Consider the following 23,880-nt stretch of genomic DNA (forward strand, 5'->3'; position numbering starts at 1 on the left):
CCTGGAGAGGTAAGCGTTGGCTTTGTGGCTGAAGAAGGTTGTTCCACCCTCGCATTCCCCTGGCGTTCCTGCCGACGTCACGACAGCACCATGCACGGGCTTGCGACGTTGCTGGGAGCAGGATGAGACGGCATAGGCGAGGAGCTGGGTGGCGTGTAACGGAAGAAGCCCACTGGGGCCGCTGAGACGCTGATAAACAGCAAGAACATCATGCTAGCTCAGAATCCGCGCTTCGTTCTCTCAGAGCGCGGTGACATCGCAGCTGCTTGTATGGCATGCACAGTTAAAATCTGTCATGCGACACTCCGCCACCGCCAGGGAGGGCTACTCGATGCGAACCGAACGTGCGATCCAGGGACATCCAGCGTACCAGCCGCGGCGTTGTCCTATCGGCTACTATGCTAAGGATGACCCGGCGTTCCCCAACCTTTGGATGACGCCCTCTTCCCGGTGAAACTGCTGGGAATTCGAGCCCAGCAAGGTTACCGAGGGTCCCGCGCGTTTGGTCCGTATCTCTGGGCCCGCGGCACCCATCACTGCAGGATGATGGTGATCGTCAGAGCAGAGGAGCGAACGGTCCTCGACGCTCGAGGACGGAAGACCATACTAACTATAATATGCCCAAAGTTGAAGATACGGATATCTGCCCCGCTCCGCTTAGGGTTTTCCCTTGCTTTCATCTCGACTCTCGAGTCTGCCCCCGACTCTCGTCGACGCGGGACCCACCCTGGGCTCGGCGTATGGTTCAATGGCCACGGCTACGCTATCTCCAGACATTCTCAATGAGCTGAACGAACTTGTACGGTCTTTGGATGCTTTGGAAAGGGCGCGGTATCTGTCAATAGCCTGCACATGCGTGCTGGCGTATGATTTCATGTTGACGTTCGGTGATGAGGTGAGTATCTATCATCTCATGTCCCAGACTGGAGGGATCTTCATCCGAACTCGCAGGTTCGATACTTCTGGAACAGTCCGTGGTCATTGTCGCGAGGGCTCTTCTTCCTCGTGAGTTATCCGCTCCAAAGGTCTTGTATGTGGCTGACGGTATGTAGAACCGCTATATACCACCTTGTGTCATGGCGTGAGTGCTCCGCTACTGTTCCCTGATACTTTATCGTGCTGCTGACCGCTCGCGGATCGACTCAGTGTCTGCCTTGTCGGTACGTTCTCGCAGCTTGCTCTCTGCAAAAGTCGGACCTGACTGGGACCTTCTACTATCAGCCTTCCTTGCCCCTGGCCTGAGTGTACAAGTAAGGATACATCTGTATGGGAGACTTCACTTGCTAACCCAGCTCATTTATAGACGTATGCCACATCCATAACTCATTGGTGGAATCAGGCTCATTGGTCTGTCCCGTCTACAGATGTTCAAAGCTCATACACGGTAATTTCCTCGCGACCATCTTGGCTATCGCGGTCATTCAAGGCACGCATGTACCTCCTGAACTTTCTGTACCCGCTGCTTACACACGTCGTTACAGCTATAATCGTCTTGCGTATATGTCTCGTGTACGCAAGAAACCGCCTTGTCCAGAGTCTCGTGGTCGGCTCCTTCGTAGTGTGCTCCATCATCACAGTGACGTTGTTTGGCACCCTCTGGCACGACCTCGATCCAATTGCCATCGACGTTCCAGGTTTGAAGATAAACAGTTGCACCACACCGCCATCGCGAGAGATCTGGAAGCTCTACGTGCCCAACTTGGTCCTTCATACCATCCTCTATCTTGCGACCACAGTGCCGGTGCTCAAGCTGCGCGCGATTGGGAAGCAGTCTCAACTACTGAATCGGCTAGCGAGAGAGTAAGTGGTTCTGACATGCAGTCTTGAGCCTCGACTTACACGTAAACAGCGGTGGCATATTCTACTTCGTCGTGTTTGGTGCGTCTGGACGGAGATGCTTCTCCTTGCCCGGCTGACCATCCGCAACCTTGTTTAGCATCGGCGTTGTTCTCAACTTTGGGAGCCTTGTCGTCAGATATGTATATCAGTGTTCCCGCGATCTACTCCGAGTGAGTTCCTGAGTACCTCGCGTCGTGACCACGAACTCATACGCCCAACAATAGTCTTCTCCTCGCCCTCTCAGCCGCTTCCATCTCTCGACTCATGCTGGGCATCCGCTCCCTCGCCGCCCGCCTCTCGGTCGCCCCCGACTGGCTGCTCAATAACACCGAGCTCGGCCGCGTGAACTGGAAACCTGGCCGCAGAGAGGGCGAGCTCATCGTCGAGGTCGAAGCGGTCGAAGATGAACTCGAGCTCAAGAGCGTCGATGATGACGGCGAGCCGATCTACAACCGTGCGCGCACGCCCGTCCTCCATACCACACGCGTAGGCGTGCTGAACCACCCGGTGTACCCTGGGACGCGAGACTACAAAGCGCCGCCGCGCCTGCCAAAGAAGCCGAAGGCCTCACACAGTGCGGGTGAGCACAGCAACGCGTCTGCGGTGGTCGTCGTTGACTTACCCAAGTTATCGCCGGGTGGTAGCATCGGACCGTCCCGCTATGCTCGTGAGGCAGTCGATTAACCGGAGGCCCCTTCCTTGATCGACGACGCTTGTATCCCACGACAAAATGTATTTTACGATGATAGCAGATGTGAACATGTATATACCATGATATGTTGGGGCCGGATCGTTTGGTTTGGCTGCCCATGAACCGTATCATACTTACAAGTAGTTCCCGGACACACTGGCGGTGATCGGTATTACCTAACTCGATAGCTCGGAGAATGCCGACCAAGCATCCCAAGCGCCACACCTTGCGCATCTCGCCTGCACCGAGTCGAGCATCTCAAGCTTTCCACTTCTCGTCGACTACTACTTGACTGCACATTTTACGCTATGGCTGAAGTGACTGCACCTCCACTGGCTCACGATGCCATGCAAGGCATCGCGACCAACATCGTTGCGCCCGCACCCGTCGCCGGCATCCCACCAATGCCAGTAGCAGCAGCACCCGCTGCCGCATCCGTACCCCCTCCTGAAGAAGTCGCCACCGAGACGCTCTATATCCAGAACCTGAACGAAAAGATCAAGATTCCCGTGCTGAAGGCTTCCCTGCGCGGTCTGTTTAAGTCATACGGCGAGGTGCTCGATGTGGTCGCGCACAGCAACTTGCGCATGCGTGGGCAGGCGTTCGTGTCGTTTGAGAACCCGGAGATCGCGAAGAAGGCGTTGAAGGAGGTCAGGGGGTTCCCGCTATACTCTAAACCTATGGTGTGTGCACATTGTCGCATATGTGCGACTTGGAGCATTCTGATCCTCCTGCTAACGCTGGCGTAGCAAATCTCGTTTGCGAAGACACGATCGGATGCCGTTGTGAAGAAGCTCGATGCTGCGAACTACGATGCACACAAGCAGAGGAGATTGGACCACAAAAGTGCGTAGTCGTGCAACTTGCATCTTCATAGCAGCTACTCATCCTATCTATTCATTCACAGAGGCGACGCGCTACACGAACCCTATCAAGCGGAAATACCGCCAGAAGCGGCTGGCTGCAGATGGTACGGCCATTCATGCAAGGAAATTTCGTTTCTGTTCACCTATTCTTCTTCCCTATCCCAGCGGACGGTGCTGGCGCAGTACCAACATCAAAGCGCCCCAACGTCCAGATGCCAGACGAGTATCTCCCGCCCAACAAGATTCTTTTCCTGCAAAACCTGCCCGAGACCGTCACAAAGGACCAGCTCATGGCGCTCTTCTCCCAGTACCCGAACCTATACGAAGTCCGTCTCATCCCGACAAAGAAGGACATTGCATTCGTCGAATTCCTCGACGAGGCGAGCGCCACTGTTGCCAAGGATGCGCTGCACAACTACAAGCTCGATGGTGAGAACAAGATCAAGGTGCGTCTTGCTATGCGTTCACGCCTTCCTGTGCTATGCTGACTAGGTTGTAATTGCAGATTACCTTCGCGAGGAAGTGACCTCTCCGCTTGGTCGCTTTGCAGCTGGGAGTTGTTGCTCTATACTACTGTATTGTCGTTGTATTCTTGCGCGTGCACGCGGTGTATACTATGTCTGTTTGTCAAACATCCAAGGTTAGAAGACAGTGATGCGTGCTGTGGCGAGAACAAAGTGCTATATACATACATCATGCATTACGTGCAAGTCTAGGTAATATCAGTGATACAAACAAGCAGTGGGTCACATCTATCGCTTGGGTGCGCTCATCTAGTGCTCTAATGTTCCCCATGCACGGGGTCAAAGATGTAGTCCGGGTACTCGGGAATCCACTGTTTCTCAGCGATGCGATCCCGTACCTCTTCGCGGTCCCAGTCGACGGCCGCGCTACCTTCCGCAATCGCCTGCTCAGCGACTGCAACCGCGACCTCCGTGTTCACATGGCGTGCGTTCGAGAAGTCCGGCAAGAGCGCGCTGTCGGGGTCCTTGAGTGCGGGTGAGAGCGACGCGAGCCGCCGTGCGCCCGCGATGATCATCGTGTCGGAAAGCTTGCGCGCCTGAGTGACCACCGCACCGAAACCGAGGCCAGGGTAGATGAGCGCATCTAGAGAAACGTAGGGGATTTAGTTAGCCTAAGCTTTAAGGAGGTTGGTCCGGCCGGGCAACAAGTCTGCGAACTCGGCGGTGGAGATGGGGATGCAAAAGGACACTCACTGTTGCACTCCGCGACGTCGTACAACTTCCCGTTCGGCATCTTGCAAGGGGGGAACGGACTGCCCGTCGCCATGAGCGCCTTGCCGTTCGTCCATTCGTTCGCATGCTTCGGGTCGACCTCGACGAGCCGTGTCGGGTTCGACAGCGGGAAGATTATCGGCCTTTCTGTGCCCTTGGCCATCTCGCGCACGACCTCCTCCGTGAACGCGCCCGCATGCGTCGAGCACCCGATGAGCACCGTCGGCTTCACCTTCTTCACGACCTCAAGCAGCCCGATCTCGCCCTGGTCGTTCGTCGGCACGTCCTGCCACTCATCGTCAGGACGCACGTACTCCCGCAAACTATCGCGGATCTTCGTCGGTCCGAGTGACTCCTTGACAAGCCCGAAGCGGTCGATGAGATAGAACCGTTTGTTGGCATCTTCGCGGGAGAGCCGGTCGATACTGCTCATACCGTCCCGGAGCTGCTTGGTAATGCCGAGTCCTGCAGTACCGGCGCCGTAGACGAGGACGCGCTGGTCTGCAAGTTTGCTTTTCGTGACACCAACGGCGGACATCAGCGCTGCTAATGTCACTGCACCAGTACCCTGACTATATACTAGTCAGTGGAGCCGGAAGGCAAATGATACGAAGACTCTTACACATCATCGTTGAATACCGAGTGCGTACCGCGGTAAAGGTCCAGTAACCGCTGAGCATTGCTGACGCCAAAATCTTCAAAATGCAACAGCGCGGTGGGGTGATGTTTCCGGACCAATTGAACGAATCTACAAGTGAAAGAGTCAGCAAGCGGCCGCCACCGTTTGAAATCTGAACTCACTTGTCGATAAATCGGTCATACGCCTTTCCTCGTACTCGTCCACTACTCCAACCCTGGGTGCATCACAGCAGCATTAACAATATGGGCCAGATTGACGAGGATAGGTACATACAACATAGAGCTTGTCGTTCAGCAATTCTTGGTTGTTCGTACCAACGTCCAAGACCACACTTAATGTCTTCGAAGGGTCGATGCCTCCGAGGAGCGTATAGATGGCTGACTTGGCAGTCGTGATACCGATACCCTACACGAGCAGATATGATGAGAAGGGCATGGGTTGAGACAAGCTTTGCTGCGTACCCCAACACCCTGGTCTCCAATTCCAAGAATTGCTTCTGAGTCGGAGACGACAAATAGCTGGATATCGCGACCTTGTGTTTGCTCCAGGAAGTCCTCCTCCATAGAATCTTGTTCAGGGAATGTGAGGTACATGCCCTCACTCCGACGGAACAAATGAGAGTAATTTGCGATAGCATCACCCTGCCTAGAGTCAGGATGACGCATATATGCACCTGAATTGTTCGAAACTCACCTGAGTAGGAGTATAGATGATCGGGATCAGCTCCTTGAGATGCCTGCTAACGAGGCCATAGTATAGAACCCAATTCTGGTCCTTCAGGCTCTGGAGGAAGGTGTTCTTGCGGAGGGGCTCCTGGCGAGTGCAGAGTTGGTCGTAAGCGCGCTCACATTGCTCCTCCAGCGTATTGTGTCGGTATGGCAGACGCGAGTTGAGTCCAAATGCTTTCCGTTCGGAAGGCTTGAACGCTGTGCCCTTGTTGAAGCGGGGGTGGGTGAGGATAGCGTCGCCACGGAGCGCTACGCGGAGGACGCGGTTCGTCGCCGTCGCCATGTCGAGGACTCGGAGGAGGAAGAGCGGAATGTGTTACGGTCTCGCAAGGCCTGCATATTTATATGCAGCGGCATGAAGAACAAAATGACGTCCGGAACGGCAGTGATGGTACGCAAAAGGGAACCAACGCAACAACGTGGGAGGCCGCGGCGAGGCCTTCCGTCCTTCCGCGCGTCGACCTCGACCACGGCTGCATCGCGGCCATGCAGCCAGACCACAGGGTCGTCAGATCTCATTTTCTTCTGCATCCCGACTCCTCCTTGCTTTGTCTCCACCACTTCCTCGTATGCTGGATGAACGACGGTCCGATGCAATTGACGCAATGCGACCAAGTCACGAAGGGTGCCGTCAATCATCGTGCTGCGAGAGTGGATATATGCGCAGCAACTCAATTCACGAGGGCCACGGACTTACAGGCTCCTACCGCCTGTCGCAGGGCATGGAACGGGTCGGTTGCGACGCGGATGCGGGAGATACTGCTTTCGCGCGAGGACGAGTCGTTCTGGGAGGGCCCCAGGCTGTAGAGCATATGCAATAGGGACGGACGGGTGCGTCTATCATCTCCGTCCATGCATGCGTTTCAAGCGCAGGCCCCGTTCCTTGCGTCGACGACCGTCTGGGGTGCCCTAGTTGTTTACGACGATCGCCTGTGAAGCCGTCGACAGCGATGGTGCCGAGATTGTTGCCATGACCAACACACTCCTGGTGAATGTGTGCGTCCTGGGCCTCGACAGGTTTGCTCGCGCATGGTTCAGCTTCTCAACAAGGCTACATCCATCCTGGTTGTGTAAGCGGTAGTCGACATCGTGCCTCTTCGTCCCTTTCTTGCCCGTATTCATGAGTGCACGCCTTGCTCTGCGGGGCTGCAGTGCTTACGCCGGGTTCCTTGGCCCGGTTACGCGTGAGTCACTCAGTAACTGATTGCTATCCGCCGTTTGGTGTAGCATAGCCAAGATAGCCTCAGAGGTATATGACTCGCGAATGCGGTTCCGTGTCTCTTGTGTCGGATCGGCGATGTCGTCGTGATCTGAAGAACGGATAACCCTCGTTCTCAGGTCAGGACGAACCCGACGAACCCACCTCCGTCTACCCTCCTCCACTCTGACAAACGCCATCTATACTCAACTTCAGTATGTCGCTTGCTTGGTATCGTGGCTGCCTCGCTATTGTCGGCCCGCGTGTTGACGAGATAGCGCAAACTGCGATCGCCCGGATGCAGCAGCATAACCAGTACGCCGAGCATACTGCTCGCCTGCCCGGGGCTTCCTCTTGCAGCTTCCACATCACTGTACTGACCAAAGACGAACTGCGCCACCCTACTATCAAGGATGCGCTTCCACCACTCAAGGATATCGATATCCGTCACCTCCATGACGTTGGAGTAGGCGGGAGTGTCAAACTTGGCGTGCTCTACGTTGTCGTCATATGGGCAGCTGGTCAAAGTCTGCGCAAGCGCGTAGGGATGAAGCCGAAGAACTTCCACATCACCCTCTCGGAGCGTGATGAACACGTCCTTGACAAGGGCGTCGACTCCATACTCCCTGAGCTGGCCTCCCCTTCTCTAACTCTCAATGATCCCGACGTTCTTGACCACCTCGCGTTCACGTTCCACATCGATGGCAAGTACGACCGGGCCCGGACTACCGCATATGACCTATGCAAGGCTGCACCCACTTTGGAGCGCGGTTTCCTCCGGCTGGGCGATGCTGCGCTGAAGGAGGGCCAATACAAGCTCGCCAGTTTGGCATACGCATGCGCATACGAGCGCTGCGTTGACAGCAAGGCGTCCGAGTACTGCCTGACCAGACTGGAGGAATGCGCCCAGTACACGGAATGGGGAGCCACTTTCACAGACCTGGAGCGTTCGCAGCTACACCACGAGGCTCCTTCTGAGCTCCTCCAGCCATGGTCCGCCGGGCTGCGCGAGGAGCTCAGGGCGCGAGAATTGCGGTATACTCCGTCGCTATGCTTGCAGGCGCGGGAATCTGTCTCTATTCCTTATCCCATCCGTGCGGGCGCAAATTGCGAGTTTTACCGCCTACCTCGCTTCTTCAGATGGCTTGTCCCATTCCACGTTGCGCTCATGTCCACTCCGCGCGACGCTGCTGACATTGCTGCCCTGGCCTCTCCTCATTTGGGCATCCGCCACGTCCTGACACTGACTGAGGAAACTCCTCTGGACCCCCAGTGGTTCGTGCGGAGGGATATCCGCAACACCTTCCTCCCGATTCCAAATTACCGCCCTCCGACCGTCGAGCAGATGGACCTTATCCTCCGTCTGTTAGATGATGACCAGAACACTCCCATGCTCATCCACTGTGGCGGCGGTAAGGGGCGTGCGGGCACCGTCGCGGCTTGCTTCCTCGTTGCCTACGGCTTCGCGAAACCCGACTCGAGTAGGACGGAGCCGACGATGTCCGCCAAGGAAGCCATCGCCGCCTTGCGCGCCATTCGCCCGGGGAGCATCGAGACGGAACAGCAAGAAGAGTTCGTGGCCAAGTACTGCAGTGCGATCTGGAAGCGGCACGCGGTGGTACCGGATCTGGTGGCCGAGCCGCCTCCCTGTCCTCTGGAGATCGAGGGGTTTATGCCACAGGACGCGGACCTGTTCATTCTCGTTGGCCTTGCGGGTTCGGGCAAGTCGACCTTCTCGCGCATGCTGATGGTTCGTGACCCAAGCGGATGGACGTACGTCTCGCAAGACGAGAGCGGGAGTCGCGGCGCGTGCGAGACGGCTATTGGGAACGTACGCCCGGGCCGAGGCAGGGTTCTCCTGGATCGCTGTAACGTCTCGCGGGAGGACAGGAAAGGATGGCTGGATCTCGCGTCGCATTGGGCTGCCTCGCCCGTGTGCGTGTGGTTCGACTACGACAAAGAACTGTGCATGTCTCGGGCTCAGAACCGTGCGGGACATCCGACTCTTCCCCCAGGAAACAGGGTGTGCAATACGATGGACCAGATGCAGAATATGTTTGTCAAACCGTATCTCAAGGAGGGATTCAAGGCCATCGTGACTATCCGCTCGCTCGCCGCAGCTGAAGAGCTCGTAGCCCGCCTTTCCCCTGCGGTTACCCTGTTCAAGTTCCCTCGTACTGCACACCTGTTCGACCTCGGATCCGCGACCTCGGACGATATCGTGAGCTATGTCCCGTCTCTCCGCGACGACAGCCACGTCGTCATCACCGAGAAGGTCGACGGGGCGAATATGGGCTTCTCCCTCTCGGCGGACCGCACGCAGATCCTCGTGCAAAACCGCTCGCACTACATAAACCCCGCCTCCCACGAACAGTTCCGCAGGCTCGGGACGTGGGTCGAGCGGCATCGCGAGGATCTCATGCGAGTGCTTGACCGCGATCCGCTCTTTGCGCAGCGGTATGTACTGTTTGGCGAGTGGATGGTCGCGACGCACTCCATTGGGTACAGTCGGCTGCCGGATTGGTTCCTGGCGTTCGATTTGTACGATCGCAGTCTGGAGAGGTGGGCAGATCGGAGGACGCTGGAGGCACTGTTGGAGGGCACGGGGATCCAACTCGTTCCTGTCCTGCATCAGGGCAGGATGTGGACAGAGGAGGAGCTGAGACGGACTGTGATGCAGCCGTCGAGATTCTACGATGGTCCGATGGAGGGTGTGTATGTCAAGGTCGAGAAGCCGGGGATCGTTGTTTCGCGAGGAAAGGTTGTTCGTGCGGACTTCATCGCTGGTAACGAGCACTGGTCTAAGGGTCCACTGCTGTTGAATGCGCTACAGGTGAAATCAACTAGCGATGCATGTTGATAGTTTTCCACTTGAAGTTGTATCCTGCGACCCCGTCTGGAGATGAAGTTGCGTATCAGTTAGTTGCACAGCTGTGTATGCATGTCATAGATTAGATCGTCGAGTTATCTTATCTCCATTCGATAGATATTAGATCTCGCGAGCTTGTCCCACCGATGGCTCGATTGTAACACGACCGGAGGCCGTTAAATCCACCTTCCAAGGCCGCCGGGACTCTCCTTACGACCCCCACCATCTCATCTTACCACCACACTATCAAAATGTCTGCCGAGACCGTACAGCTGTTCTGCATGGGCAACCCCCTGCTCGACATGCAGGTGACGAACGGCGAGGAGCTCCTCAAAAAGTACGAGCTCAAGTCGAACGATGCCATTCTCGTGGAGGAGAAGCACAAGCCGATGTATGTCCGCTTCCTGATCTTCAACGTCCTCGTAATCGAAGAATCCCCGTATGCAGCTACGACGAGCTCTTGAAGAACTACAAGGTCACTTACGTCGCCGGCGGCGCGTCGCAAAACGCGGCGCGCGGTGCAGCGGTACGCGTTCCCATCCCGCTCGTACAGACACCGCGGCGGCTGATCCCCCTCCCATGTATCGTGTCATTGCAGTACGTCCTCCCCCCACACACCGTCGTGTTCGCCGGCTGCGTCGGCGACGATGAGCTCGCGGAGCAGCTCAAGGAGGCCAACAAGCGCGAGGGCCTTGACCAGGTCTACCTCGTCAAGAAGGGTGAGAAGACGGGCGCGTGCGCGGTCGTCATCACCGGCCATGACCGCTCGCTCGTCACGAACCTCGCCGCCGCTGAGAAGTTCGAGAAGTCGCACCTCTCGTCGCCCGAGGTCGCGCCGCTCGTGGATGCCGCGAAGATCTACTACGTCGAAGGATACTTCTTGACGCACGGAATTGAGTCTGCGCTTGAGCTCGCGAAGAAGGCATCCGAGGCTGGAAAGGTACGCCTCGCGTCTCTCAGACACATCTCTCCACGGAAGAGACGCTGAATCTTGCGCCTTGAATAGATCTTTGTCCTGAACCTCTCCGCGCCCTTCATTCCCCAGTTCTTCGCCGTCCAGCTGCAGCAAATCATGCCCTACTGCGACATCATCATCGGCAACGAGGCCGAGGCTGAGGCATGGGGCACCGCGAATGGTCTCTCCGACCCCAAGGATCTGACCGCGGTTGCGCGCGCCATTGCGGGACAGCCCAAGTCTAATGCGTCCCGCCCGCGCACGGTCATCCTCACGCACGGGCCCAAGTCCACGACGGTTGTGAGCGCCACAGACCCGGAGAACCCGAAGGTGTTCCCTGTGACGCCGCTTGCGGATGCGGAGATCGTCGACACGAACGGTGCAGGCGACGCTTTTGCGGGTGGTCTGCTTGGTGGTCTTGTCCTTGGCAAGAGCATCGATGAGGCCATCGAGGCTGGTCACAAGATGGGTGCGATGTGTGTGCAACAGGTACGTGTCTCATGAGTGAACGCTCGCTTTATGCATGACGCTGACACCCTTTACGCAGGTCGGCCCTCAGTACAAGTGGCCCAAGGTCCAGATCTACTAGGGTAGCATTGCTGATTCCACCCCTGAGGCTGAGGCCTTAGTGCTCCCCTTGACATCACTGTAACTTATACCTGCATTCCGCTCTCAACAGCGTCTTCCCCCGGTTCATCCCGTTGTAGCCCAAATAGGAGCTCTCTCACATGTGTAGTATACGAGTCAACCATCGTCGCATCTGTAGTAACATACCCGCATTGCAAGAATGCTCAGTGCTTTACCGTCGTCGCTCAATGATTTGTGCGCGAGACTGCGAGTTAGCCCCCTTTCATGCCTTGAGCGGCGGAGAAGGATGTTCAACGGCATGCCCGAGATTATACAATGCATAATTAGACGATAAGGAGTAGGTGTATAACGATACCATACACTACGCGGTCCTCCGGAACCAAAGCTGCTATTTATTATGATGGCGGGGGCGAGGCTAGTGACTCCTGCGGGGTAGGGGCGAGGGTTAGCGCCATGCAACATCAGTCGAAACACTTACAGACGGTCGTACCTGAGTTAACAGTTCATCTGAAGAGACAGGTTACACTTCGCTTGGCGACCCAACAGACTGGCCACGTACCTGGATTCAACATGGGCATTCCATCTTCTGTTACGAGTTGGTCCATTGACGGTGGCGGAGGCATTGAAGGAATATCCATCTGGGTATCTACGCTTTCTTCGAGCATATCTGAATCCGGCTCGCCTATCGCATCGGCCTCACCATCGTCGTCTTCCTGGAATGGAACCTGAACTGGCACGACGGATGTGCCATCAGCAAGAGGCTGCTCTACGGATACAACTTCAGTCTTGATTGCAGGGGCTGCGTCCGACTCGGTTCGCGGTGGAGATTGAGCTGTAGCTTCGGGTAGTAATGAAGAAGAGGCATTTTGGCTCGCAGCCGCCTCCCGGATCTCCTGCTCCTTCTGGTACGCAAGGACGGCCTGCAACGCCGCGGCGGCCATCAGCGTCGACGCATCAGGTGCCTCCGTCACTGTCCCATTCGCCCCATTCTGCCCTGCCGACGCCGAAGGGAGCTCCGGTGGTGGTTCGACGATCTCCTCCCTAGTTGACGACGTTGCGTGCACGGACCCAGACACAGACGTGTGCGCGTCGGCGTCCTGGCTGACAGTCGAAACGTCCCTGGGCTCTTCGGCGCTTGTATTCCGCAGCGCAGACTCGGGTGGTCCGACACCGTTCGTATGCCCGTTTGATTGCGCCAGAAGTTCCGGGTTGATCTGTGAGAGGTGCGGGGGGAGGGGCATGCCTGGAGGTCGATAGTAAGGGCCGGGGTAGTAAGTGGAGATGTATATTCCCGGAGGCGGTTGGGGAAGGCCTTGGCCGTCGGGGCCCCAGGGCGGGGGAGCTGCTGGGGCTGGTGGGTTTTGCCAACCTCCTCTCGTGGCGGATGTGGGGAGCCCGATGGGTCCAGGGGGGTAGTGCGGGTCCATTATCATTCCGGGGGGCGGACGGGCCGGTGGGGGGTAGCCGGAGTAGTAGGAGTCTGTATGGAACGACGTCAAGGCTTCCGTGAATCAGATAGAGGACCATACAATCACTGACCTTGGATGGTGTGGGGTCGGTAGTAGCTCGAGGTGCGACTAGATGAACCTGCGTTGCTGCCCGCCGGGGGAGAGCCATTGACGCTGCCTTCGCCTTGACCTACGGAGACGGTTCCGGCCGGACTGACCGACCTTGACCCTGAAGAATCACCGTCTACGGACTTGCCCTTCTCCTGCTCTGGCTCAATCACGACCCCATTATGACGGGATTTTTGATGTCGGCGCAATGCATCGGTCTATATGGAGTGCGCACCATGACGTCGGACGGCTGAGTTACGCAGCATAGGACACGGACAAGCAGAAACGTACTCGGGTGAACGTAGCATCACATTGGGGACACTGACTAGATACACACTGAGTTGAGCGCAGGTAGCGTAACACCATGACTCCAATGAAACGTACAATCCGGGAACCGAGTGCATCTTGGTCGTCCGCTGATGCCTCTTGAGGTCTGCCTCGCGCGCGAAGACCTTCTTGCACCCATCCATCTTACACGGCCATGACCCTGTGTCCGGCTTCTTCTTCAAGCTGCCCGAGGCCGCGGACGACGTCTTTTTCTTGCTGTCTTTCTTCTCCTCGGACTGGAAAGGAACATGGCCGGGTAGTAAGTACAGGCTATGGGCATGGGAGCGGATGCGAGGGCAGGGGCAGCCACAGCGAAGATAGAAGTCCGCTGTGGCAGAAGTGGCTGAAGCGATAATTGAGCTGATCGCGTCGCTGCGCGCTGCTCACCGTCTGTTTGCCCTGTGCTCTAACCATCCTGAACGACTATCCAATTGTCTCCAAGTATTGTCCAGAACACGCTCGAGGTCGTCCGCGCGGCGTCGGGCGTCGGGGGCGGCAGGAAGTGTCCGGTGGCTGCTGTGGCTGGGCTGTGGCTGACGAGCTGGCGGAGTCTCTCCAAGACACACACGCGTCTATTCGCGGTTCCGAACGCTCCGGGATGTGTGACTTTACCGTGACTGCTGTCACGTCCGACCGTCCGTTGCCTTTCGACCGCGATGAAGCATCTGAGTCCGTGGTGACACGATTTATGTGAGAGCTTTCTTGCGTTGGCGTTCACTCAGGACTAACTTGTCTCGCAGCGATTGATTTCTTTGAGTCAGGTTGTGAGCCACTGGCAGCGGTAACCACTACTCCGACATTCATCAGTCGAGACCATTACGGGCCGATTCATACTCGGACCGTGATAGGATATGCCGCAGCGCCCCTAGTCTGCATTGAAATGACAACGAAGTTCGACATCACGACCTTCCCAGCGATCGGTCGCGACTTCAATTGCCATACAGCCCATGGACTCCAGCCAGACTAATAGTGGAGAGTATCGCATTGCGATATCGTCCACGTCTAAAGGTCAGCTACTTCTGAGACTATTGCAATCTTGACTACCCGGAGACCATTCAGAGACCGATCTTCACGATCCCGCGGTCGGTTGAGCGGAACAACCTGGAACCCGCTGCGGGTAGACTACATCGGGTCGCAGCTGCAGCTGCAGATGTTCATGTCGTATGGGCACCTAAATGCATATAAGGAGGGCCAGGGTGCGCTGTTAGTTCCCCATCCTTCCTGTCTCTACGTTCCTGGTGAACGCCTTATTTGTCACTTGCACCCCCCCGCACTTGACTTTGCTTTCCTTCATCTTCTTACTTCTTCACCATGACTTGCGCCTCTAAGAGCCTCCCTAACTTCACCGACTGCACCTTTGACGGTCGCTATGAGCTTACAAAGATGCTCGGCTCTGGCTACTACGGCGTCGTCTACAAGGCAGTCGACCTCCGCGCCGACTCGGAGTCGGACTCGCGCCTCCGCGCTATCAAAATCATTAAGAAGGAAGGCCGCACGCCTGCAGAGCTCGAGAATATCCGTCGCGAGGTCACTCTGCACGGCTTCGTCTCCGACCACCCCAATGTCGTCACCGTCCACGACAACATTGAGGACGACAAATACTTTTACATCATCCTCGAGTACATCCCTGGCGGAGACCTCTTCGACCAAATAAATGGCAAGCAGCTTTACATCAACAATGACGGGCTCCTGCGGAGCGCATTCCTCTCCCTCATCGACGCCGTAGAGGCATGCCACGACCTCAAAATCGCTCACCGCGACCTCAAGCCTGAAAACGTCCTCACTACTCCGGACGGTTCGAAGGTCTTCCTCGCCGACTTCGGTCTGGCTACCACGAAGCGTGTGTCCGACGAGTTCGGCGCCGGTACCTCCATCTACATGGCACCTGGTAAATGTCACAATTTCGCTATTAACGCAACCGTATCTCACAACCCCTGCAGAGTGCTTCAACTCCACGGCAGGCCCGTACTGCACGCGCACCGCCGATATCTGGGCACTCGGAGTCATCCTCGCGAACATGATCAGCTCGCGCAATCCGTGGCAGAAAGCCATCTGGAAAGACAAGGATTACACCCGCTACGTCAACGACCAGAACTACCTCTACGAGATGATGCCTATTTCCAAGGAGGCGCACGCCGTCCTCCAGCGCATCTTCACCATCAACCCCCTCCGTCGTATCAGCCTCCCGAAGTTGCGCAAGGCCATCGTGAACCTCACGACGTTCTTCCGGCCCGTAGACGAAAGCGTCAAAGCGGCCACGCAGACCGTCGTCGGAATGCCAACGAAGATGCAGACGCTATTGAACGAGGCCTTGGAGTTTGAGACTCTTGGCCAGGAGCTTGGGCTTCTGTACCAGCCCCGCCCTCACACCTCTACCGGCTTCCAGTATACCACCACCACCCCCGAGCTCAGTCCCTCATCGTCGCGCTCGTCGTCCCACGACGCGGATACGAAGTGCAGTGGAGCTACCACCCCTACCGAGCTAGATGCCTCGGAGTCGGCTTTGCCAAAGGATCTCGAGAGTATTGACCGGAAAGGCAGGTCGATGAGGCATGTTCTCATGGCGCAGTACCGCTTCGGAGCCCTCAGTCTCGACTAGACGGACTATCATGCATTATACCCACACACACATACTTATATATCCATCATCATCCCCGTTGAGGAGAGTCGGGTAATTCGCGTCACATAGACATCATCTCACCGTACACGTCTGTACAGCACCATCGATATATTCATACAACCAAGAAACCATCCAAATCTATGCCAGAGTGATCGAACACGGTCCGATGGTAAGGCAGTCACTTCTCCGGGTGCAGTTCCCTAGAGTCAGCGTCGGTCGTGACGTCGAGGCCAGTCGTCGACGTGCCATTGAAGTTCAACGTCGCGAGGCGACTGGGTTTGTCTGGCGAGGCTGAGGTGAACTCCATGCTCGGAAGCGAATGCGAGTCCATCGTAGTCCTCGTCGTCCATGCCGTGCCGTCTGCGACTCGGTAGATGATCAAGTACGTTGCGATTTGCTGGAGGAATGCCACTCAGTTAGCGAACACGCCCAAGGCAGCCAGGACAGCAAATGCTCACCTGGGAAGGTCCAGCGAACGCTAACCACACTTGGTTGATTGGCTTGTTCAGGGCATACGAGATCAGGAAGGCAATGGCGAACACCGAGTACAGCGCCGCAGACTCTACGAAGAGGGTCACGAGCGAGAGGTAGTGCCGTACGTGCTCGGGTGGGAGGACTCTGAGATAGGTGCGGCGGTAGGCCAGGAGTCGGAACACAATGAGGATTGTGAGAATGATATTGAGCCCAAAGGAGAGCGCGTAATACGCAGTTCCGAACGCGAGAGGTTTCTTGCTGTACAGGGAAAGGCCAGGGTGGGTGGACTCGAGCGTCCAGAGCGTTCCCATGACTGAGCCAGACCACGGTCATCTGGGTAAGTCTCGCCACTTCGAAGTGGAAACTTGTATGTCTCACCAAACGATGCCATAAGCACAATGAACGGAAACAGGGTCACGACATATGCAGTGGCTCGTCCCGAGCAGGTCCAAATGACCCAGCAGCGCCAAAGCTACGGATAGCGATCAGTCTATGTCAGCGGGATATAGATCTGATGTGAAGTTTCCTCACCACAAGGAGATCACATAGAAAGGTGAGAATGAACACAGTCGAGTCGAAGAGAACATTGACGGGTTGACTTTGGGTATCTAAGAAGTAGACCCAAGGACCTCCGGGGTAGTTGCGATTCTCGATGTACATTTCCTGCACGGTGCGTGCCTGGACGATACTAGTTATCGTCTGGACGGTCAGCAGCAGGGAGATGTAGTAGAGAAGAAGGCGTGTCTTGATGCTCCTCTGCCGCTGCTTCCAGAGGTAGAGCGCACATTTTGCCCATAGGATGAGCTGAACGCCTGCGCGGAACAACGCCGTCAATCGCTGCTGAGAACCTCGTGCAGCCGAATACGCACCATAACCGACCCCGGAGACGAAATCTCCAGCGACGAAGAACCTCTCAATGTTTATCGTGTTCTCGTCCTCGTCTGGCCCATAGTATGGCGTCGACATCGCTTAGGACGAGGACGGTGCTTGGAGTGAATCAGGACTGAGGGGGGAAGAAGCAACGTCCTGTTACCAGAGACACGCCACCTCGGACTTAAATCAGCGACTACTCATGCTGGAGTCCAGTACTCATGAGGTTGCGCAGGAGCCAGGGCGCTCGCGGCTGCGGGCAGACCGGACGACGCTCACCTAGAACATACGCGACAGACTTCTTGGTTCTCTGTCACTGTACAGACGTATCGCGCGGTCAGCGGAGCGGCTTTGTATACAGCGCAGTAGATGTGGACCTAGATGTAAGAAGAGATAAGTCGTCAGGCTCACACGAATGCTCCAGGATGGACGAACGGGATGGCGCCGAACCGTGATGTTCACCACTTGAAAGTGTTCGCTGATGATGGGCGCGTCATCTATCTTGTCAAGCCGTGAGTCGCATGCTATCAGTTCACTGTTGGATGTGGAGATGGTTCGTACCTCGCGGTAACACGCCTCACGGACCAAGTTCTTAATAGACAAGTTGTGAGATGACGACAGAAGCCAGGACACACCTGACCGCGAGCGTACATCTTGGACGGTCGGCAGGTCCTCCGGTGACAGATCCGTGTAGACAGACCTGTGATACTTGCGCGGATTGGCCGGTACATGGACTCACGATTGGTGGACGGCGATTCGGCGGAAAACTCAGTCAGGTACGCGCGAGACAGGGGCAGTACTAGTTTGAGCACTCATCCTGGTGGCGCATCGGAGTGAAACTGTGACCGTCGACGGTCATGATGCATGATGGTTCAAACATTCAGGAAGAGAGTTTGGCTGGAGTAGCCTGAGCTTTGGCTCACCTCAGACGCCCAGAGAAACGTCAGCGTGAGACGCAAGTACAAGGCTTCACCTGACCCACTACGACCCGTCTATTACCTGAGTCATATTCGACCCACTGTACTCCGTGAACCGCACAAAATACCTGTGAGGATGGCTGGACATACGTAGCCTCAGGTGCCGTTCAGCTACTCGACTCTACGTGCCTGAGAGTCCTGATCGCCAAGATTATCGCAGCGTCATGCCGAGCAAGACTTCCATCTTTCTCACCGGCGCAACTGGTGAGTCGATCTTCTCGGGTTCCTATCCTGATGAAGCTGATCATGGAATATTGGAAAAGGTTAAATCGGAGGAGCCGTCCTTACCCGCCTTCTGAACCATCCGAGCTCGAACACCTTCGACATCACCGTTCTTGTCCGGAATGCCGATAAAGCCAACATCCTTCGGACCAAGTTTGGCATCAAGACGGTCGTTGGGACGCACCAGGAGCTTGACAAGGTCGAAAGCCTTGCTGAAGGAGCTCATGTGGTCATCAACCTCGTAGGGCTCGTCGAGCACCACACAAGTCCGTCAGGGTTGACCTGTCCCACCTGCAGGCGGAAGCGGACAATGTGCCGTTTATGAAGGCAATACTGAGCGGCCTGCGGAAGCGTCAAGCCAAGCTCGGCGATCCGCCTCTCCTGATACACACGGTAAGGAATAAATTCTTAGTCCGTTCAGTAAGACTCACGAATTGCATACTTAGTCTGGCACTGGCCTGTTAGCCGACGATGCACGGGGTGAATATATAACGGATGTCATCTACGACGACCTCAATGTCGAGCAGTACAAGTCCATCCCCGATACCGCCGTTCACCGCAATGTCGACCTTCTCGTCATCAACGCAGACATCGAAGGATATGCGCGTACATACATCATCCCTCCGTCGACGATCTACGGCATAGCCAAACATGCCCTTGTTGATGCGGGCGTCTCCAACCCCCACTCTATCCAGATCCCAGTCATCATCGAAGCTTCTCTGGCACGGAAGCATGCGGGCGTTGTCGGCAAGGGCAAGTCCTTCTGGCCGGATGTTCATATTGATGACAGTGAGTCCTTAGCCCACGACCAACACACGTACAGTCCACTTATGCCGTCCATCCACCCAGTTGCTGACCTCTACGTCGTCCTATACGATACCATTGTGGCCAACCCCGAGAATGTCGGCCACGGATGGGAGGGCCTCTTCTTCGGGGAGAACGGAGAGCACAGCTGGTACCAGATCAGCAAAGCCATTGGCGAAGCCATGGTCACCCTCGGGATTTGCACGGGCCCGGAGCCTACGCCATTCACCAAAGAGGAGACGGAGAAGTACTTCGGCAGCGAGCAGTGGGGCTGGTACAGCAGTATACTGCCGCGGGAACCGGGCGCGTGCCTTGGGATGGAAGCCGACGTACACCACTGACGATATGCTGGAGAGTATCAAGGCGGAGGTGGAGACGATTGCGAAGAAGCCACCCCGCGACCCACCCTTCGGCCATCTGTCCCGACCACTCGTTAAGGAGGTTCTGTCCACCATGCGACGAGTAAGCTATGAGTTCTGTGACTGATTATCAACCTTCGTTGATCAGAACAGGCCTATATAAATACACTTGTAGTACAACCACTCAGTATAGATGAACGTCATAAATGGTCCTCGCCCCCCTACGACTGATTATCGGCTGCCAACTGCTTCTCCAAAACCACCTCCACCTCGTGAGGAATACTGTCAAGGAGATCCTTCGTCCCAAACTTCGGTTTCCAGCCCAGAGTCTTCCTACCGCGGTCCGCGCGGCACCGCGCATTGGACCAAAGTAAGGTGACCAGGTACTCGCTACCGAACATCTGCACACGCTCCTCCGGAGTGAGCTCGGTGGGCTCGGCATCGTCCGCACGCCCAAGGGCGACGAGAGCCTCGCCGATCGCCTTGCTTATGTCGTACCCCGACTGCTCGTCCGCCTCGACGAAGTAGTAGCCTTCACGACCGTGCCCAAGCTTGGAGGGGTCGGTGAGGATAGCGTCGAAGAGCAGGTAGTAGAACTCAGCCGCTGGTGTAAGGCGCCGTGTTTCAGCACGGTACGAACGTCAAGTTATTGAATGAATTTGTACTCACTGTCGTCGATGTGCACATTCGCCCAGATGTTGGCTCCTGTGCCCACTACTCCGGCCCTGCCTCGCTTCAGGAATGCGCCTGCCATCCAAGGGATGGCTATAGAATATTTCTTCGCAATTCCGGCGTCGTAGAGCGGTCCTGAAGCCGTCCCGAAGATCAGGGTAGGGAAGATGAGATAGGAGAGCGCGTAACCCTCGGTGTCAGCCGAGATTGCGAGCAAGTCGACGACGTGGTGAGGAGCAGAGGGAGGGAGGGCTCCCAGTGCGGCGATGTCGAGGTCCGAGACGACCTTGTCCGATGCAAAGCGGCCACGAGATTCGTCCATGAGGACCGCTGCGCCGGACTACAACGCATGGTTAGATACAAAGACTCTAAGCACGATTGCATGTGCACTTACGGTATGGATGAGTATCGGCTTGTCTCCTAGCTTCTCGTGTCGCTTCTTGAGACCTGCGAGGATGGCCTTCATCGCAGGCTCGTGATCGCAATCAGCCTGGAAATGTGGATCAGAGGCGTCGAACACGGGCAATGCAGGCTACTGCTCACAGTATGGATAACGATGTGCGCGTTCTCCGACTCTTCCGTGAGCTTGTCGGTGTCCTCGAGGGAACCCTGGACGACCTTGAGGCCAAACTTGGACTCGAGCATTTTCGCCTTCTTTGCATCACGGACAAGCACGGTAATGTCGAATGTGCTTGCACGAGGGTGTTTGAGGATGCGCTGGAGGACAGAGCCGCCGATATAACCTGAGAAAGCTTGTGTCAGTGACGTATTCAACTCGACGACCAAGGACTAGCATCTACCCGTAGCGCCGGTGTAGAAAATGGTAAGTCTGTCCGACGACATCGTGGAGTGGTGAGTAGTGTGAACGCAAATGCCAGAGTAGAGAAGTGACTTCGGCCCCTTTCCGTAAGTCGTGTCCTGTATATATACGAGGAGCGATCATCCGCCAATTGACTTAGCCAGCGCAGCCCGCCTCCAGTAGGCTTACAAAGCTTCGTGTGCATTTTCCGCAAATCGGGGGGTTCCCGACTGCTCGGAGGCTTCATGCGACGCGCTGTACCTTCTGTCAGCACCTTGAGTATTGAGTGTTCGATCTTCATGGTGTGTGCAATGTACATATCGCGACACTGCCACCCAGTGCTCTAGAAACTCGATCAACTTCCAGCATACAGCTGTTGGGGCGACTTCCATCGATCGACAAATGTCCGCGGCCCGGTGCACTGGGTGCGGGAAGCTTGTACCTCAGCAAATAACGTCTTAGACCGACCAAATAACTCACGAAGTCCCTCCAATGGAGATACAGAACGTTGCTGTATTTGATGTAGCTACAGAGGAGGTAAGGGCCTGAGTTGAGGATATGAACTTCCCCACTCCGAGTCCGCTCCCGTCGGGATGGATGATAGCCTTTGGGCGCTTTTGCGGTTCAGTCTGCACCCCCAACCACACCCGGTCTCTCTGATCTACTAGCTTCTGCAATCCCTGCTTGCTTCAAGCTTCATGTATCATGTCTTGGCACAATTGAAAGAAACATGAGGTTTGATCGCACATTTATCCTGGTGTCCGACTTGCATCACAGCACCCAACCTTATCGGTACCCTCCTTTACTTAGACTCGACGTCCGCATGCCTGGCCATGGACAACTCTGTTGCGAGACCGAAGAGTATGATGATTGAGAGTGTGGTTCGTTACAGATAGTTGAGTACGCATGCTCGTTTTTCATGTCAATGTCAGGTCTCGAGATCCCTCAGCGTACCCCCCAGTACCCAACCACTCATTCTCTGCAGAGTAGCATGATACGCTGAGTACATGCATTGTGCGACATCTATTCTTCGTGAACTTTCGATCGCACGATGTTCGTCCAGTTGACTCGGATGGACGGAATCTCCGGTGTGTTCTCATCGATCGCGTCCTATGACGTGCAATACCGGTTGCGGAGCGCAGAAGCACACAGTACAGTAACACGCTTGGTAAGACGTTCTGTCTGACAAAGCACACCGCTGCGAAGCGTATAAGTGCGCTTTGTGCCAACGGTCGTACAGTACTAGTCGTCAAGTCCGTGAACACTGCAGATATCATGGCAACCAAGACCCCTATCTTCCTCACTGGCGCCACGGGTAAGTAGGTCGCCATACTCGCGACCCGTCTGCGAGACTCACTATACGGGCACTTGCACAGGTTACATCGGAGGAGCTGTTCTCGCACGTCTTCTTAGCCACCCTAGTGCTAGCACTTTCGACATCACTGTCCTCGTCCGGAACGCCGAGAAGGCTAAGATTCTCGAATCCAAGTTTCCCGTGAAGGCCGTGGTTGGCTCGCACCAGGAGCTGGACAAGGTTGAAAGCCTCGCTGAGAACGCCCATGTTGTGTTCGAGCTCGTTAGTAGTCTACTTTACCGTGTACCGGGATTCAGGACGATCGCTGACTGTTTGCATTATTTGCAGGCGGAGTCGGACAATGTGCCTTTTATCAAGGCCATTCTGAGCGGCTTGCGAAAGCGTCATGCCAAGCTCGGAGACCTTCCGATCCTCATTCACACCGTGAGTGTCTCGCACCTTCTGGCATGCTGTCCACTTCACTGATGAATTGTCCGTTGACTGATAGTCTGGTACTGGCCTGCTGACGGACGATGCACGCGGAGAGTACGCAACTGAGACCATTTACGATGACCTCAACGTCGAGCAGTACAAGGCTATCCCCGATACCGCGTTCCACCGCGACGTCGACCTGCTTGTCATCAACGCAGACCTCGAGGGCTATGCGCGCACATACATCGTTCTCCCGTCGACTATCTACGGCATTGCCAAGCATGCTCTTACCGAAGCCGGAGTGTCGAACCCCCAATCCATTCAGATCCCGACGCTCATCAAGGCCTCTCTCGCGCGGAAGCAAGCGGGCGTCGTTGGCAAGGGCAAGGCGCTCTGGCCAGACGTTCACATCGACGACAGTGAGTTCTCATGGTGGCACTCACACCCCTCTTCACAGACACTGACGCAACATCTCCTGCAGTCGCCGACCTCTATATCGTTCTCTTCGACGCCATCGTGGCCAACCCTGAGGCGGTCGGACACGGCTGGGAGGGTGTCTTCTACGGCGAGAACGGCGAGCATAGCTGGTACCAGATCAGCAAGGCGATCGGGGAGGCCTTCGTGGCTCTTGGAATCTCCAACGACGACGAGCCCACGTCGTTCACACTCGAAGACTTCGAGAAGTACTTTGGCGGCGAACGCTGGGGCTGGTACAGCGGCACGAACTCGCGCTGCCGCGCGAACCGTGCGCGTGCGTTGGGCTGGAAGCCGAAGTATACCGCTGAGGATATGTTGAAGAGCATCCGGCCGGAGGTGGAGGCGATCACGAAGAAGCAGTGAAGTGCAGCAGAAGTTGATACCTGAA

The 23,880-nt window shown here is 56.1% G+C and overlaps 11 protein-coding genes across 11 annotated transcripts; 7 read left to right on the plus strand and 4 right to left on the minus strand.

Moving 5' to 3' along the window:
• Nucleotides 1-427: 427 nt before the first annotated feature.
• On the plus strand, nucleotides 428-2,681 carry L226DRAFT_476055 (uncharacterized protein). Its single transcript, XM_067676697.1, has 10 exons — nucleotides 428-895; nucleotides 952-1,005; nucleotides 1,053-1,081; nucleotides 1,147-1,160; nucleotides 1,222-1,250; nucleotides 1,363-1,426; nucleotides 1,482-1,800; nucleotides 1,850-1,878; nucleotides 1,937-2,009; nucleotides 2,064-2,681. Exons 1-10 carry the CDS (start codon nucleotides 749-751, stop codon nucleotides 2,521-2,523), a joined length of 1,218 nt encoding a protein of 405 aa, XP_067543282.1. The 5' UTR covers nucleotides 428-748; the 3' UTR covers nucleotides 2,524-2,681.
• A 100-nt stretch (nucleotides 2,682-2,781) lies between these two features.
• On the plus strand, nucleotides 2,782-4,046 carry L226DRAFT_497790 (RNA-binding domain-containing protein). The gene is made up of 5 exons (XM_067677630.1): nucleotides 2,782-3,213; nucleotides 3,280-3,376; nucleotides 3,438-3,500; nucleotides 3,562-3,842; nucleotides 3,902-4,046. The coding sequence occupies exons 1-5, from the start codon at nucleotides 2,839-2,841 to the stop codon at nucleotides 3,920-3,922; spliced, it is 837 nt and encodes a 278-aa protein (XP_067543283.1). The 5' UTR covers nucleotides 2,782-2,838; the 3' UTR covers nucleotides 3,923-4,046.
• On the minus strand, nucleotides 3,969-6,367 carry L226DRAFT_476060 (uncharacterized protein). Its single transcript, XM_067676698.1, has 7 exons — nucleotides 5,965-6,367; nucleotides 5,733-5,912; nucleotides 5,545-5,676; nucleotides 5,433-5,485; nucleotides 5,254-5,379; nucleotides 4,614-5,203; nucleotides 3,969-4,503 (listed from the first exon to the last, which is right to left on the minus strand). Exons 1-7 carry the CDS (start codon nucleotides 6,280-6,282, stop codon nucleotides 4,178-4,180), a joined length of 1,725 nt encoding a protein of 574 aa, XP_067543284.1. The 5' UTR covers nucleotides 6,283-6,367; the 3' UTR covers nucleotides 3,969-4,177.
• An 870-nt stretch (nucleotides 6,368-7,237) lies between these two features.
• On the plus strand, nucleotides 7,238-10,129 carry L226DRAFT_528848 (ATP dependent DNA ligase). The gene has a single exon (XM_067679474.1). The coding sequence runs from the start codon at nucleotides 7,415-7,417 to the stop codon at nucleotides 10,055-10,057; it is 2,643 nt and encodes an 880-aa protein (XP_067543285.1). The 5' UTR covers nucleotides 7,238-7,414; the 3' UTR covers nucleotides 10,058-10,129.
• Nucleotides 10,130-10,227: 98 nt separating this feature from the next.
• On the plus strand, nucleotides 10,228-11,871 carry L226DRAFT_549347 (adenosine kinase). Its single transcript, XM_067682675.1, has 5 exons — nucleotides 10,228-10,457; nucleotides 10,514-10,592; nucleotides 10,665-11,006; nucleotides 11,073-11,510; nucleotides 11,569-11,871. Exons 1-5 carry the CDS (start codon nucleotides 10,318-10,320, stop codon nucleotides 11,608-11,610), a joined length of 1,041 nt encoding a protein of 346 aa, XP_067543286.1. The 5' UTR covers nucleotides 10,228-10,317; the 3' UTR covers nucleotides 11,611-11,871.
• A 133-nt stretch (nucleotides 11,872-12,004) lies between these two features.
• L226DRAFT_607794 (uncharacterized protein) lies at nucleotides 12,005-14,010 on the minus strand (the record flags this gene model as incomplete). Its single annotated transcript, XM_067685856.1, has 7 exons — nucleotides 13,880-14,010; nucleotides 13,550-13,728; nucleotides 13,457-13,490; nucleotides 13,149-13,383; nucleotides 12,169-13,089; nucleotides 12,100-12,116; nucleotides 12,005-12,034 (listed from the first exon to the last, which is right to left on the minus strand). The coding sequence occupies exons 1-7, from the start codon at nucleotides 13,904-13,906 to the stop codon at nucleotides 12,005-12,007; spliced, it is 1,443 nt and encodes a 480-aa protein (XP_067543287.1). The 5' UTR covers nucleotides 13,907-14,010.
• Nucleotides 14,011-14,803: 793 nt separating this feature from the next.
• On the plus strand, nucleotides 14,804-15,719 carry L226DRAFT_440157 (kinase-like protein; the record flags this gene model as incomplete). Its single annotated transcript, XM_067674811.1, has 2 exons — nucleotides 14,804-15,386; nucleotides 15,454-15,719. Coding segments are annotated over 2 exons (849 nt in total), but the record flags the coding sequence as incomplete, so codon positions are not given.
• Nucleotides 15,720-16,290: 571 nt separating this feature from the next.
• L226DRAFT_450718 (uncharacterized protein) lies at nucleotides 16,291-17,552 on the minus strand (the record flags this gene model as incomplete). Its single annotated transcript, XM_067674967.1, has 5 exons — nucleotides 16,291-16,509; nucleotides 16,571-16,899; nucleotides 16,965-17,058; nucleotides 17,118-17,398; nucleotides 17,456-17,552. The coding sequence occupies 5 exons, from the start codon at nucleotides 17,550-17,552 to the stop codon at nucleotides 16,291-16,293; spliced, it is 1,020 nt and encodes a 339-aa protein (XP_067543289.1).
• A 1,045-nt stretch (nucleotides 17,553-18,597) lies between these two features.
• On the plus strand, nucleotides 18,598-19,800 carry L226DRAFT_565265 (NAD-P-binding protein; the record flags this gene model as incomplete). Its single annotated transcript, XM_067683777.1, has 5 exons — nucleotides 18,598-18,637; nucleotides 18,709-18,896; nucleotides 18,953-19,048; nucleotides 19,102-19,444; nucleotides 19,505-19,800. 5 exons carry the CDS (start codon nucleotides 18,598-18,600, stop codon nucleotides 19,798-19,800), a joined length of 963 nt encoding a protein of 320 aa, XP_067543290.1.
• A 239-nt stretch (nucleotides 19,801-20,039) lies between these two features.
• L226DRAFT_565266 (NAD-P-binding protein) lies at nucleotides 20,040-21,333 on the minus strand (the record flags this gene model as incomplete). Its single annotated transcript, XM_067683778.1, has 5 exons — nucleotides 20,040-20,422; nucleotides 20,488-20,830; nucleotides 20,885-20,980; nucleotides 21,034-21,233; nucleotides 21,291-21,333. 5 exons carry the CDS (start codon nucleotides 21,331-21,333, stop codon nucleotides 20,040-20,042), a joined length of 1,065 nt encoding a protein of 354 aa, XP_067543291.1.
• Nucleotides 21,334-22,564: 1,231 nt separating this feature from the next.
• L226DRAFT_541850 (NAD-P-binding protein) lies at nucleotides 22,565-23,855 on the plus strand (the record flags this gene model as incomplete). Its single annotated transcript, XM_067682093.1, has 5 exons — nucleotides 22,565-22,604; nucleotides 22,666-22,865; nucleotides 22,932-23,027; nucleotides 23,092-23,434; nucleotides 23,497-23,855. 5 exons carry the CDS (start codon nucleotides 22,565-22,567, stop codon nucleotides 23,853-23,855), a joined length of 1,038 nt encoding a protein of 345 aa, XP_067543292.1.
• Nucleotides 23,856-23,880: the final 25 nt, after the last annotated feature.

The sequence above is a fragment of the Lentinus tigrinus genome (assembly GCF_003813185.1).
Source record: "Lentinus tigrinus ALCF2SS1-7 unplaced genomic scaffold L226scaffold_1, whole genome shotgun sequence".
Lineage (NCBI taxonomy): Eukaryota > Fungi > Basidiomycota > Agaricomycetes > Polyporales > Polyporaceae > Lentinus > Lentinus tigrinus.